Raw genomic sequence first — 15,040 nt, 5'->3', positions numbered from 1 at the left:
GTTTCTTTCTCATCACCCCACAGATTCAACCTGCAGCCCCATTGCCTGCTTTTACATGATGAGATTTTTGCTCCCAAATTATAGTCAAGCAGAAACATAAAGCTAATTAAACTGTAAATACTTTTGTAAAATTGTGCCTGAGTGAATGTTCAAGCAACTCAAACATCGTCACCTAGTGACGCAATTACACAATTACAGGAACTGAAGTTAGTGTGATGTGTCGGCCAATTAAACTCTACATCTTTGGGGTGATGTTTCGGGAATGTTGTTATAAAAGTAGCCATTAAGAAGAAAGAAATGCCTCCAGGCCGCTTCCATCATCAGCTCTCTGTCACCATGCCTACGGCTCTGCCGCAGCTCCAACCTGGAAACTTCAAGTGTTTAAATAGTGCTGAACCGTGTAATGATACAATACACACTCATGTAATCCCCCGGATAAACACTGGCACACAGTCACCGACACAATGAGCGTGACACCGGCGTGTAGAGTAAAAAAAGGGCAGAGTGTTTATTGGTTCTCAGTCTTCACACCGGGCGGCGCATCACTCAGCGGGGAGGTCACAGCGCTCGCCACAAGTCATGACACGGGCAGACAGACACACAAACACACACAGAGAGCAAGGTAAAGGGCGCAAAAGGTCAAAGGTCATTTACAGGTCACCCTTGACTCGAACAAAAGCTTGTTGTTGTTGATGATGTCCTCTGTCCAGATTCACTGAATCGCTTCCTCCAACTTTTCAGCTATTCTTTTTTTTTTTTACGACCATTAAAAAGAACAAATTCAGACTCTCTCAGAACCAGTTAAACGCCGGTGACTTGTGCATTTGTGGATCGTGTGGTCATTTTAAAGGAAACGACACAGGGAGGGGCGATTTTCAAGCATCACGTTTCTTTGTAACGAACCGAAAAAATGATGAGGATGAACTTTCCACGTTCTCATCCCATAACGGATGATAGCGGGGGGGGCGTTGTGTCAGCGGTGATTGGCATCGAAATCCAAGACATGAGCCAGCAAAATAATACACATAACTCCATTGTTTTGACCGTACGCCACACAGAAATGATAACACAAAAAAAGAAGACCATTGTGTAAACTCATTGTGAGGGAAAACCTCTGATTCACATTCCAACATGCCCTCCGCCCCCGAGAGGTCTGGTTGGGTTTACAACTTGAAACTCAGGAATCCACATCCTCTCATCTAACAGACACTAACAGATCATCAGATAAAGCAAGTAAAAGGAAGGGGGATGTGAAATGTGATGGGGAAATCCACCGCCCACATCGGGTCGGTTTACAATCCTTTTTTTGAGACAGCATTAATTCATGTTCATCGGCGCCGAATTGTCAACGTTTCACAAACTGACGGCAGGTGAAGCTCCGCCTTCAGGTAAACACTCGTTTCATTCACAGACCCTCTTTGACTCCAAACAGACTTCTTAGTGCTTCAACTCACTTAAAACCGTCTCTGCTCGCATTTTGAAGCAAAAGAAAAAAAAAAGAAAAAGAAAAACACGATGAGCACCACTTCCCGCCTTTCTTCTTGCCAGCCGGCCACACGGACGATTAGGTAGCTGGTCACCCTTGGGTTCCCCCCAGCAGGGAGGGAGAGGGATTGCCTCTGCGTGGCTTGAATTACAAGGTTTTTTTTTTATCAATTATTTTTTTTATTAGAAAAATAGAGAGGTATGCACAGGCACACGGATGCCCGTCTTTGGCTTCCTCATTAACCATCTCCCCTTGAGTTCATATACAAAAGGACTGAGCGTCTCTTTTTACGGGCACTTAATTGTCTTTGACGCCGAGGACAGTTTCACTGCGCCGCCGCTGTCGACTGGACATCGGCCCCGAGAACGCTCACTGAGGCCCACCAGGGCTGAGAGCGAGGATATGTTCACCTCTCCGTCCCAAATCTGAGCTCAACACAACCCCGGTTGTTTCTACTGTAATACTACGGGTTTCACAGCACGTGAAGGGATTGTGATTGTTAGGGCAAAAAGATTGTGTAAACGTACAATGTAAACAGATGTTTTAAAAAAATTTTTGAATTTGATGAATATTACTGGGTGGGAAAAAAAAGCTTTTTTTCAGCGCGCTGACGTCCGATTCCACCGCGGCGCCGCTCTCCCTCACGCTTCCCGGAGGGAAAAAAAAAACAGTGACGTCACATCACTTGGCACTAATCTTAACCAAGGTGCTTATTACGAATCAGATGGAACACAGTCGGGGCTTAAAAACGGAGCTGGGTGTCGGTTAACAAAAGAAAACATAAATGCAAAAAAACTAAAAAAATGTAACATTCAAATGTAACAGACAAACAACATTGACGTGTGATCATCGACTACATGGTAATACTGTGAATTGCACCATGGCTCCCAAAAAACACAAATTAACTAACACAAAACAATATAAACAAGATTTAAAGTCGACTGCATGGCTGCAGGTAGCTTTGAATGTCTGCTCCGGACCCTCTTATGTAACAAGAAGAAGGAGATAAAAAAGCGTTCTCCTCGCTCTCCTCACTCGGACTCTTTCACAGTTTCAAGTCTTTTTTTTAGTGTTGAGGGAAACCAAGCGTCGGCCGTAAAGAGAGCAGGTGTGTGACTCTCCCCGACCCGACAGTGAACACTCAGCTTAGACTCCGGGAGGATCGTACCGATGCACAGACGAGAATCCCTCCTCACCCCGATGCAGAACACACACACACACACACACACACACACACACACACACACACACACACACACTGACTGAGTATATGGGGGGGGGAGGAGGGGGGGGGGGGGGGGGGACAAAACAGGGGGGCTTGAGTTCTGTAATTAAAAAACTAGACACATTCAGGAAGTGTGGGAATTGTTTCTGCTGGAATCGATTGCGAATCAGAGCCCTTAACGGTTATGATTAAATAGGCCTGTGTGTGTGTGTGTGTGTGTGTGTGTGTGTGTGTGTGAGAGAGAGAGAGAGAGTGCACTTCATGTTCAATAACTCAACACGTGTGAATAAAGAGAGAAACATGTGAACAAAATAAAACTCATTTCAAACCCTCCAGAGTCGGACGTGAGCGTGAGCGTGGCGATTGTGTGTCGATTAAAAAGACAGAAATGCAACGTTTGAGGATCGTCGGGACACAAATAAAAAATAGTTCACCCTTTAAGAAGAAAGAAGAAAGCGGAGGAGAGGATTATTTGTGTCCGTTAGAGGATTAGTCTGTCCGAGAGAGAGATAGAGAGAGACAGAGAAAGAGAGAGAGAGAGAGAAAGAAATGGCTCAACTGAAGTGCTGGACAGTAAAAACGAAGGAAAAAAAAGACGCCGACAGCAAACAGGAGACGAGCAGTGGTGCAGGTCCTTGTTCAGCACACACACACACACACACACACACACACACACACACACACACACACACACACACACACACACACACACACACACACACACACACACACACACACACACACACACACACACACACACACACACACACACACACACACACACACGGTACTCTGGTTAAGGCAGTGGTGGCAGGTGAGGCTGCAGTGAGGCCGGGGGGCTTGAATCAGAGAATCGGCGGTCAGGGCTCATGGCAGTGAAAGCTTCCACTACTGAGTCAATACTCCTCGTCCTCCTCGTCTTCTGTTTCCTCATCCCCCTCTCCCATCTTTGCTCTCCGTCGCTCTCCTCAGCGTCCGTCACTCGAATGACATCAGATTGGCAGGCACCTGTGGGGGGGGGGGGGGGGGGATTAAAACATTGCATTGATTTCAGCTGTTCCTCCTGTTCCTCCATACTGAGGCGATTGGAAATGTTTGCATATTTCTTTTGTAAAGACAGGAACTGAATTATAAATTAAAGGAGTCATCACCTGGAAATCGCAATTTCTCTTGTTAAAACATGCATATCTGTGTTTGACCTCAGTTGAAACTTGCCTGAAAGGCTGGAGTTTGAAAGTGGCGCCGTTTTTTCGCTTCTGCTCTTTTTCCGAACAGGAATAGCACACAAGGGTGTGCATTCCTAAAGCACGAGATTTTGATTCTGCGCCTTCGGTGACGTCACCGTGGCGGCTACTTGCATAAGCCCACCCCTCTTTCACCACCCAACCCCGCCCCGTCCGCTACCTGAAATCGCCGAAGCGCCGCCATTATGTTTTGGAGTCTGCATGCAGGCAAGCCCCCCCGGCTCTGTCCTTCCTGCAGCGAATCAACGCGCGCCTCATTACATATTATACAATGCACATCCGGACCAGTCAAAACCTCGCGCGTAATCTCGCGTGATAAAATCGCGGTACGAAAAAGGGTCAGAACAAGCTCAATGTTTGATTAAATTTTTTTTTTTTTTTCTAATAAGTTTTACGAATTGATCCAAAGCGATCCAAGGGGGGCTGGATACGTATAAAACCAGGTGATGACTCCTTTAAGAACAATAAAGAAAAAAAAAAAAACGATTAAAAATGTGAGATGGTGCTTCCAATTTAATGTGTGTGTGTGTGTGTGTTAAGGAGTCTCTGTACCTGTTGCCTGTTGCTCTGACAGGCAGCGCTCAGATGTTTGAACCAGAGCATAGCGTTCGTTCTGTTCCCCGCTTGGTACTTGTAGGTGTTACCTAGGCAACGGAGACAAACAGCGTGAGATGCCAAGCCTCTTTGTTTCCACCTGCTTCTCTCGACGCCTGGAAAGACGGCTGAAGCCTCACTCGACTTTGGCCCACCCGGTTCAAATCCAAACAAAGTCACAGTGGAAGAGTTCAGGACAGAGACATTTAGTGTGTGTGTGTGTGTGTGTGTGTATGTGTGTGTGTGTGAAAACATGAAAAATGCAAGATATGACTAGCATGCGGTTGCATACCTAACCTGACAGTTGCACTTCCTGTTTGGTGAGATGGAACTTCTATCAGGTCTCTCTAGAGAATGTCTAAATTCAAACTGCTGATGCAACCTGAAGGTGTGTTCACACAGATTATCTGCATACAAAGTCAATGCAAAGATGCTATTTGTAGTGAAAGCCAAGCCAAGCAACGACATTTAGTCTTTTGAGGAACTCGTAGAGTTTTTGCCTGCAGGGACATCGGCTCTAAATCAAGTTACGGGGCCATTTTAACCCCTAAAAGGTTCCTAGTCTGGAGGTAGTGCTTTCTGAAAGTACAGGAACTTTCAGGGCGGGGCTTGCAGGGATATCCGTCACTGATTGGCCACACAAACTCTTTCTGGAGGCACTGTATGTTATGTTCCGATAAGACACACATCTCCTTTTAAATGAAAACATCTTCAATACGATGATCTGAAATCATAAGGTCTCTCCAAATAAAGGATAAACACACAAAACATTATTTTGTATCCTGTATTATTCATTATTTTCATATGGCAGCTCAACAGCTTCTTCAAGTCACTTGTGACGTTATTTAGGATTATCCCGATAAAACGCCTTCACTAGTACGCCTCATCCATCAAACAAGGAAGCAGTCTAGGACTCTGGAAAATTTGAGGACGACTGGAGAGAATTTCACTTTTACTCATCAGAAGTAAAAAAATAAGGCTTTTTCTGTCAACTTCCCGAATCATTTTAAAAAAGCCAAAAGAAAGAGAAAGAGAGTGAGGGGTGGAAGAGAGACAGCACATGTGAATGAGGTTTATTTTCCGATTGTTTCACGGCGGTTACGTTCTGAAGCGGCAATAAATAACCACCAGACACTCACGGATGATTTACTGTGGAGACAGTTTCATTTCCCTCCTCTGCATTCTTCATTCACTACATCCCTCGTGCATCAGCAGCGTATGTGAGACCAAAAAAAAAACGGTTTTATCCCTACGACCACCTGCAGCACTCTCCAGATCGCCATGGAAACGCAGACAACAATGGGCTGAAGGAATAGCTTGGCACTACAATGACCGGGAAAGTCAGTGGAAAGAAATGTGGCTCGAGAGACTGAGTCAACACGAAATAACTACATATTTTCAGTTTGTTGATTCGTCTTTTCATTTATTGAAGTGTCACAGTCGAGTTGCGTTAAATTGTCTTCCCTGTATCGTTTACATCCAGGCCACCGCCTTCAAATATGAGCGTCCATCCCTGTGTGTGTGTGTGTGTGTGTGGGGCTGACATTTAGTTACTGCATCCCATTTTCCAGAGAGTGTAGTTAGTCATCTCCGTTTTGGCATATCCCATTGTGTCGTGTGTGTGTGTTTGTGCGTCTCACCGTGCTCGGAGTCCGTCAGCAGGAAGACGTCGGGATGCTCGGGGTCGTCGGCCATCATGGCCATCAGACCCACCACGCACACGCTCTTGCTGGATGTCGACTTGAACTGGGAGGAGAAAGCGAGTGGAAACGCAGGGTTTAATGTTCTTCCTGGTGGCGACAACGATTTGTCTAAATGCTACTGAAGAAGACATGTTAACGCAGACTGTGTGTGTGTGTGTGTGTGTGTGTGTGTGTGCCTGCATGTTCACTCCACAAGGTTCTCATTAGCCCCTGAGTGACACACAGGACTGCAGTGATGTCATTGGTCTCATTATTCAATGAGTGCTTCCATCTGTCTGTCCCCCCCACCCCCCAATCTCACACACACACACACACACACACACACACACACACACACACACACACACACACACACACACACACACACACACACACACACACACACACACACACACACACACACACACACACACACACACACACACACACACACTTATCATCCTTTCTGCCCGACCTTCTCCTCTAAACTCCTGTAGTTTCAAGTAATGTTCCTGTCAAACTGATTGCAGTCCAAACCCTCTCACACACAAACACACACACTGCCAGATGCACTTAACTCCCCCCACTTGTTTTTAAATTATGCCAAATATTCATGAAAAATGTGTCATTTTCCCCCTCATTTTCATTATTCCCCATGATTTCCCCGTTCCTGTGCATATTAAGTCATAATCAAAACAAACACACCCGAAGAAGAATGGTTAAGCGCGTCGCCCTGAGTTCTGAATTCTTTAATCAAACTTTGTTAGTAAGTAATGGCTATCATGTGTCGTCTCTTTGTAATCCCGAGTGTGCTTTGTGGTCATTTGTGCACATTTGCTCTCAATTCTATCAACAATGGAAGAATTCAAGAGTTTTAAACACATAAGCAGTTACGCGTTAGTTAAAAATTAATCATGAGCTTTCAAACGTTCTAATCAGCGGCTGCAGAAACGCACGGCATGAAGAACAAGAGAGGACGGTGATGGTTGGTGTGCCTTACATGTTTCCTCTCAGTGGCTTTCAGGGACTTGGCAGGGTAGTAGTAAAGCTGGGTTCCACAAAGAGCCACCCAGTATTTGGTCCACGACGCCACCTGGAGGCACAAAGAGTGAACACTTTTACAAAGAGTGAACTCTGTGGGCTGTTTTTGTAATCATGTGTCCGGTTCTGTGCTGCATCACGTATAAAGATTTTGTGGGAGAGATAAAAAGAGGAGATGGATGGATGTTTGGTTTAGGGAACTAAAAGTCCTCGCTTGTATTTGCCTGGTTGGATGACCAATCAGGCATTAGAGTGCAACATTTACATCTTGTTCTATAAACATAACAAATATAACGTAATAAATCCTGGTTACACTCGGTTAAAAAACCAGTACGCATCAAGTCAGGGAAATGTGTCAAAACAATGAGAGGAAGCTGAGCCGAGGCCTCCGAGGTCAATTCTTTTATTTTTAAAGAAAAATAGCAGCCAACAATTATTCGCTATGTAAAGATAGAGTCGCGTAATGAGAATGGAGTCACTCTCCCTCTGTGTGTGTTGTAATCCGAGCTTCGCTGTGCTTTGTCGGGCGAGCGTGGCCCACCGGCGAGCTCACGGCCGCCGCTCTGCGCTGCTCTCATAATTGTTACAGCTGTTATATCGTTCCCAACGATGATGGCGTCTGTAGTTTGCACAGTTAGCACCCTTAGCTGCAAGCCGCCGGCTCAGCTGTCACCAATTAAATGCTGTTTAGAGGCAATAGAAATGCTCCCAATCTTCTATACATTTAAAGGAGAATACTTCGGCATCTAGCCACGGTTTTGCTGCGACAGAGGCGTGTTGGACCTGATGCACATGAGGTGAAAACATGAACTGAAACACACAATCCTGTGCATGTGTGTCGGGTTACAGAGAGGTGAGGCGTGCTAAGCTGTGTGGATGATGTTACAGCGCTTTGTGCAGAGTGCTCTTATTGTTAACGATATTGGTGTTGTGGGGATAATTGATTGCCTTGGCTTGCAACCATGAACTTGGGCTTCAGCATAACACTGGAGACCAACTGCATAAAGGCCTCCATATTGGTTTCCAGTCAAAACAGAATAGAATAATCTCAGTGCAAATATAAAAATGGCTCAAGATAGTGAGTACTGTGTGAGAAACAGACGGAACCAGAGATGTTCTGCAGGTTAAAGAGTCTCTGAGGCCCCGTCTACACACGGCTTTTATTGCCCATCTGCTCCTGTGTTGTAGGTAGGCAGCTACAGGTGTACAAACAGCACATGGACATGGTGTATATGTGTGTGTGTGTTCTCACCGTTGGTTTCTTGCCCTCCTTGAGCACAGTCTTCCGTCTCAACACCCCCTGCACTGTGACGGCTCCGGGATACAAGTGAACCGCGAGCTCCTCCGACTCCGCTGAGCTACAACAACAACGGGACAAAGGCAAACATTAATTAAGATACGCAAACGCACGCACCCTCAAGGAAACATGCATGTTCTCATGCACGACAGATCAAAATCAGAGGACGAACCGGCAGTAAAATGGCAGGCGCAATCTGCAAAGCTACCTCCAACTCTGCTTTGTGAAAAAAAAAGTTAACATTACATCTAATTCTGTCTTGACTGAATTTCACAGATGTAAAATCTCAAAAACTGCAGAGGCGGACAAGGTGGCATGCAGATTGTGTCTTGTCTGGGAGGACCAAGAGTAGGAAGCCCAGTGCAGGAGCCCAGTGAAGCCTGGTGGAAAGAGAGAGAGAGAGAGAGAGAGAGAGACAGAGAGAGACAGAGAGAGAGACCCATCGCGAAACCACACATGGGACGCTTTTAAATGCGACGTCCATGAGGATTGGCTTTAATAACCCAGAAGAGTCGGATTCTCTCTACCTCAGGAATGAGGATGTAACGCTTTGTTTCCAGTAACACATCGAGCTCAATGTGGAAACTCATTTTTTAAGCACCAAGCTGTGAAATAGCTTGGAAACGTATCACAGCAAGAAGTCCAGGTTGACCGTGTGTGTGTGTGTGTGTGTGTGTGTGTGTGTGTGTGTGTGAGAGACGTGCAAGAAATTTAAGAAAGCAAAAGGTGGATTTTAGACTGATGGTACGCAGCAAAAGATGAAGAATCATGACCCCAAACAGATCCTTTGCCCGTCACCTGATCTCACACACACACACACACACACACACACACACACACACACACACACACACACACACACACACACACACACACACACACACACACACACACACACACACACACACACACACACACACACACACACACAGGGCCCCCCTGGCAGCAGCTGAGGGGCGTGAAGTGAGGATAAGAGAGGTTTTTGGTTCAGCTCAGCTTGCTTCCGGTCGGGATGTGTGTACCTGCTGGGCCTCAGGACTCCTCTGTAGGGGATGCGGGCCACGCGGGTCACTGGGCCCAGAGAGTGATAGAACCGAGTCCTGTTCAGAATAGGATAAGACAGGATAGGATAGTGGGGCACGGGACACTGTTAAGGCTGTGAGGGTGGGGTTTTTCCCCCTCCCCCCCATTCAGATTGCTTGGGTTAGGGCTGGATGGAGGAGCGGTGGGTCATTAGGTGGAGTTATTAATGAATGTGTTTTTACAGGGTAATTCAACAGTTTAGAACAGGGATCCAACCCATCTAGCTGGTATGACTGACAGGGAACACACGGCTTAAAACCATCTATGAAATCATGATGAGCACCAACAACAAAAAGAATAGCCTAGAGTTTTGCATACTGAGGAATATGGAATGAACTTGACACCTAAATGCACGATTCAAAGTCGGGGACGAGTTTGCTAAGATCATTAACTGCCACCCTTTATCAGTTTATCCCACCATACGTCAGCTCCTCTACTAGTAGGATAAAGTGTCTTTAATGAGGCTAATCACACCCACTGAACACCCACTATTTCATGCTAATTTGCCCGTACCAATGCAGAGACAAGACTAGCAAAGTAAAGAAAAGTAGCCTACCATTAGCCAGTATTTAGCCATCGTCTGTCTCACATATAGTTGGGCTCAGGTTCATTGTTTTGACCTCAGCTTCCACTTCATTTTTTATCCAACTCACTAGCTGAATCACAAACCTTAAAACCTTTGCAGCCCAAACTACAATCACCGCCTCGGTTGTTTGCCGCTTGGCAACCAAGTTTAGATCAAACATGTCGTCTTATTAGACATTTGGGTGAAATCAGTTCTTGAATTACGGCCAAAAACTTGTTCCGTGAGGTCACAGCGACCAAACTCTAATCAGGTCATCCTCGAGTCCTGGTGGAGGTTTGTGCGTTCGCGTGTCATGCTTCAGTGCCGTGGCGGCGGCCGGCGAGGAGCCCTAACCAACTAGCAAGCAACCATCCATCCACCATCTACCGCTTAACCTGTATTCAGGGTCGCGGGGGGCTGATCCCAGCTGTCATTGGGCAAAGGCAGGGTACACCCTGGACAGGTAACCTGTCTATCACAGGGCCGACATGTAGAGACAGACAGGTAACCTGTCTATCACGGGGCTGACATGTAGAGACAGACAGGTAACCTGTCTATCACAGGGCCGACATGTAGAGACAGACAGGTAACCAGTCTATCACAGGGCTGACATGTAGAGACAGACAGGTAACCTGTCTATCACGGGGCTGACATGTAGAGACAGACAGGTAACCTGTCTATCACGGGGCTGACATGTAGAGACAGACAGGTAACCAGTCTATCACAGGGCTGACATGTAGAGACAGACAGGTAACCAGTCTATCACAGGGCTGACATGTAGAGACAGACAGGTAGCCAGTCTATCACAGGGCTGACATGTAGAGACAGACAGGTAACCAGTCTATCACAGGGCTGACATGTAGAGACAGACAGGTAACCAGTCTATCACAGGGCCGACATGTAGAGACAGACAGGTAGCCAGTCTATCACAGGGCCGACATGTAGAGACAGACAGGTAACCAGTCTATCACAGGGCTGACATGTAGAGACAGACAGGTAACCAGTCTATCACAGGGCCGACATGTAGAGACAGACAGGTAACCAGTCTATCACAGGGCCGACATGTAGAGACAGACAGGTAACCAGTCCATCACATGGCCGACATGTAGAGACAGACAGGTCCCCATGCTGCATGTCTTTGGACTGTGGGAGGAAGAACCCAGGCTCACACGGGGAGAACATGCAGCCAGCAAGCAACCAATTAAACATTATTCAACCGTTTATTATGCAACGTAATCCATCTTGTATGTGTTACCGTTTCCACAACATAACAAAAATACTTCCTTCCATCAACGATTAAAGAAGCTCATTTTCAGCTAAAAGAAAACAGAAGAATGTTGAAATGAGATTTTCCAGGACATTTTTGCTTTCCCTCCTATTTGCCATGTGTTTTTAATGATTGTTATATTGGTCAACTGTTTTCCAGGAACCCTGAAAGGAGGCTGAGATGATTTTCAGGCCTGTTTATTCTTGGAATAGCGAGTGTGGCTCCAGACACTTGCAGCCACAGAGGGAATACCGGTGAGGGGGGGATTGAAATGTTAAGCTCTTAATACGTTTCGGCTGCCGTGGAAGCGTCTGGGAGCAGCGGTGGAGGGATGAGGCGTGACGGCCCTGGCCGCGAGGTCAAAAGCGAGGCTGGACGCTGCATTCGTGTGGGAGTTTTAACAGCCTTTTGCATAGCTGCGTCTCGAGGCTTTGAAAATGACACAATCACATCGGGGACAACGGGATGGGGCTGTTTTATGATCTTACAAGTGGATGTCATGGAAGAGCACGGCGGGAGCGATTACCTCACCTCTCAAAAGCCGGCCAGGACATCTCTTCGCTGAGCTCGGAGCCCTCGCTGCTCCCTGTGCACAGACGCAAATCACTCGCACGACATCGAGGATACAAAAACGTGCGTGTTGTGTCATAAGCACACGTGTGTTTGTTATACCGAGTGAAATACCACTGGACAGCGTGGAGCTCTCCGCTTGCCCCCTGGTGGGACTGTGGCTCTCCATCACGCTGTCGTCCAACAGGTGGCGAGAGCCGGCGTTGGGGAACGTGGCGCTCTTAAACTCGACCGCGTTCATCTTGTGAATGAAACTACATGGACACACAACACAAGGAGAAAAAGAAAAACACAGTTTTTATGAATGCTTTATGGTTCCCAGGACGTCGTCTGAAAATGCAGTAAATGATAACAACACAAGCTATAAACAAAAACTGACTTGTAGCCCAGGCTGTGGCACTTCCTGTGTCCGTAGGGCAGCAGGTTCCTGGGGGAGGGCGGCGTGGCCGGGACTTTGGTTCCCTCGGCTGCTACCGTACATTTACGGCCGCACAGAGGAGACGCTTCCTGGCCTGCAGGTAAAGGTGGGAGGGAACATAAATGGTATCAGCATCCCCTGCTTCATCGTCTATTTGACTGGAAATGGACCATCATTAACAGAAGACTTGAAACTAGAGATTGAGACCATAAACTGTTTACAATGTTAACTGAGGGAATAAATCAAGAGAGAAGTAGGCTCATTTTCTTATTGACTTCCATGCAATCAAACTTCTTTTTACACAAGTTCAAGGCCTTGGCTTCACTTTTCAGACCGGGAGGTTGCTGCCCAACATACCGACAAGATCCTCTTTGGAAGCATTTGCTCGCGGTGTGCTGGTGCCCGGCTCGATCTGCTGTGACACCCTGAAAAAAGAACATTGTTTTTTTGGATTTCTCATCGTTAAAATCATTTGGGGGAATAATTACAAGACAGATGAGCGCCCCAAAAAACCCTATTTTGCTCTTCCTGGCGGTAAACAGCTTCTGTGACTAATTCAGAAATTTAAATCATACTTTGAAAGCGAGGTGTCCGGAGTCTGGTTTCTTACTTATAATTGTCGTCCTCCACAAACTTCTGCAGCTCCTCGATGTACCTGACTGAGTTGAGATACTTCTGCACATGAGGCAACACTAGTACATCTGTAAGAGGGAAGACGGTGACAAACATAAGAATAAAGAATATATATATATAAAAATTATACATTTGAAAAACCCACCGCGTTTTGGTATTTGGGTGTAGTTCGGCAGAAAGTAAATAGTTCCTACACCAAACTGCTCACAACAAGGTCAGTGATTTATCTCCAGGTCATGATTTCTGGATATAATTTGTTTTTCAAATGTATTTTTTTGGTGCTTTGAGTGCAATAGAGTCCAACTCTACTGGCGAGGATGGCCGATATCTCCACAACGGGCAACTCAGACCAAAACAATCCAGATATGATAAATGGTGCTACAGCTAAAAGGCAAACTATGTAGTTTGATTTGTATGGTGTCTCATCTTGATTTTGCTATTCTTGGATTTTGGTGAATGCTTATCTCACAGATGTATTAATGAAGAGCAGACATTCTTTCATTGCGTCTCCATGGCAACAGTGGGGCAAGCTATGGTGCGGTTTTTATTTCAGCCTTGATACAGGCTCCCCCCTCTTCTCTTGTGCTGATTTTTTTTGTTCTCGCACATGATGGACATAATCAGACATTCTTCAATGGTTACAGAAAATGGATCGATCAGCAGGACGGAGGCCTCAAACTCACTACCTTCCACTCAGGAGAAGGACAAGCTATCTATTAACTCGTCAGCCACTAGTCTCCCAGGGGAGCTGCGACCCCACATTATGGGCCCACTGATGTGTTGTCACCATGACGACTAACAACAATCTCCATTTTCTTTTGTACTAGTTCAATGTTTGTTCTACTCCTATTCTATTTCTATGGTCTTACATTTTGTTTTTAATTATATGTGTAGAAAATCTCTTTTCATTGTATTTACTTTTCTGTTTTTTAATCTGTGGCTCTCACAGGACTGTGATGAGTCCAATGATCTGACTTGGCTACACTGTGCGGGGTTTTTCCAGCGTACTCGTTCTAGTTTGTCGAGACTACCACTAGCGCTGGGCCGGACAACACTGTGGATTACATGTAGCGTCCTCTAATGTTTTCTGTGCGACTCACCGTAGGTACAGGATCTCTGCAGGTCCGATATGATCCTGAGAATATTGTTCATCAGGTTCGATCTCTGCTCGTTCTCCAGTATGCTGCCCGTGGAGGGATAGGCCGAGTCTACATAGGTCAGGTCGGACAGGTACATCCCTGAAACAAACAAGCAGAACAGAAGGATGAAGCACGTTGCACCGAACAGGGGGAGAAACACACAGCCCTCCTCCATCCTTGATTGAGTCAGAGGCCATACTGCAAGCCAGATGAGGACAGCCATCCATTGGTCCAAGGATTGAACACAGAAGGCTAAGCTCATTATAAACCAAAACACACAAACAAGTCTGGACATCGCAACGGCGACAGATTTCTGTGGATGCATGATGCAAGAGCAGCTGTGGGTTTTCTTGTTGTGAAGACCAGCTGCTTGTTTGATATGAAATACACAGGAATGAGAACCCCATTGCAGCTCCCCTGCTTGTTTCGTTTGTCCTGATCTGCTCCCCTTGGATCTAAACGAGGGCCTCGAGTGGCTGATTGATCTTCTCTTCAGCCTTTTCCCAAATCAAGGCCATCTCTCTTCCCCCCGTCCTGTTCCCTCTCTTCTTTGGCAGACTTGGAGCACAGCTGAGATTCTTAGTCTCTCATTACATAAATATTAACATTAAGAGACAAACCCAGAAGCGGCTTCCCGCCATTCTGAAACCAGAGATTAATACGCTTCGAAAGTGAACTGATGGTGTTGCCTTTCCTTCCACGCTCCCCTCTCTCGTGAAAACGCTGCGCATGCAGGGTGACGACAACAGAACTGCAGGACCTGATCCAATAGATAAAAAGGTTTGTCTTCAGGGTA

The 15,040-nt window shown here is 46.2% G+C and overlaps 1 protein-coding gene across 4 annotated transcripts in view; it reads right to left on the bottom strand.

Moving 5' to 3' along the window:
- Window positions 1–484: 484 nt before the first annotated feature.
- ralgps2 (Ral GEF with PH domain and SH3 binding motif 2) overlaps window positions 485–15,040 on the bottom strand; it is a 74,132-nt gene continuing 59,576 nt past the window's right edge. For 3 of the 4 annotated variants that reach the window (XM_084010717.1, XM_084010716.1, XM_084010718.1), the window contains exons 10-21: window positions 14,206–14,343; window positions 13,083–13,173; window positions 12,830–12,897; window positions 12,434–12,566; window positions 12,157–12,308; window positions 12,016–12,070; window positions 9,592–9,669; window positions 8,525–8,630; window positions 7,232–7,324; window positions 6,190–6,295; window positions 4,508–4,599; window positions 485–3,719 (exon numbers count right to left, since the gene is read on the bottom strand). In XM_084010717.1, the coding sequence (XP_083866843.1) occupies window positions 3,690–3,719; window positions 4,508–4,599; window positions 6,190–6,295; window positions 7,232–7,324; window positions 8,525–8,630; window positions 9,592–9,669; window positions 12,016–12,070; window positions 12,157–12,308; window positions 12,434–12,566; window positions 12,830–12,897; window positions 13,083–13,173; window positions 14,206–14,343 (1,142 nt within the window). In that variant the 3' untranslated portion in view covers window positions 485–3,689. The remainder of the gene's footprint in view (window positions 3,720–4,507; window positions 4,600–6,189; window positions 6,296–7,231; window positions 7,325–8,524; window positions 8,631–9,591; window positions 9,670–12,015; window positions 12,071–12,156; window positions 12,309–12,433; window positions 12,567–12,829; window positions 12,898–13,082; window positions 13,174–14,205; window positions 14,344–15,040) is intronic. The other variant, XM_084010719.1, reaches the window with a different exon arrangement.

This window comes from Eutrigla gurnardus (assembly GCF_963514095.1).
Source record: "Eutrigla gurnardus genome assembly, chromosome: 6".
Taxonomy (NCBI): Eukaryota; Metazoa; Chordata; class Actinopteri; order Perciformes; family Triglidae; genus Eutrigla; species Eutrigla gurnardus.
This window is presented reverse-complemented; position numbering and strand designations above follow the sequence as displayed.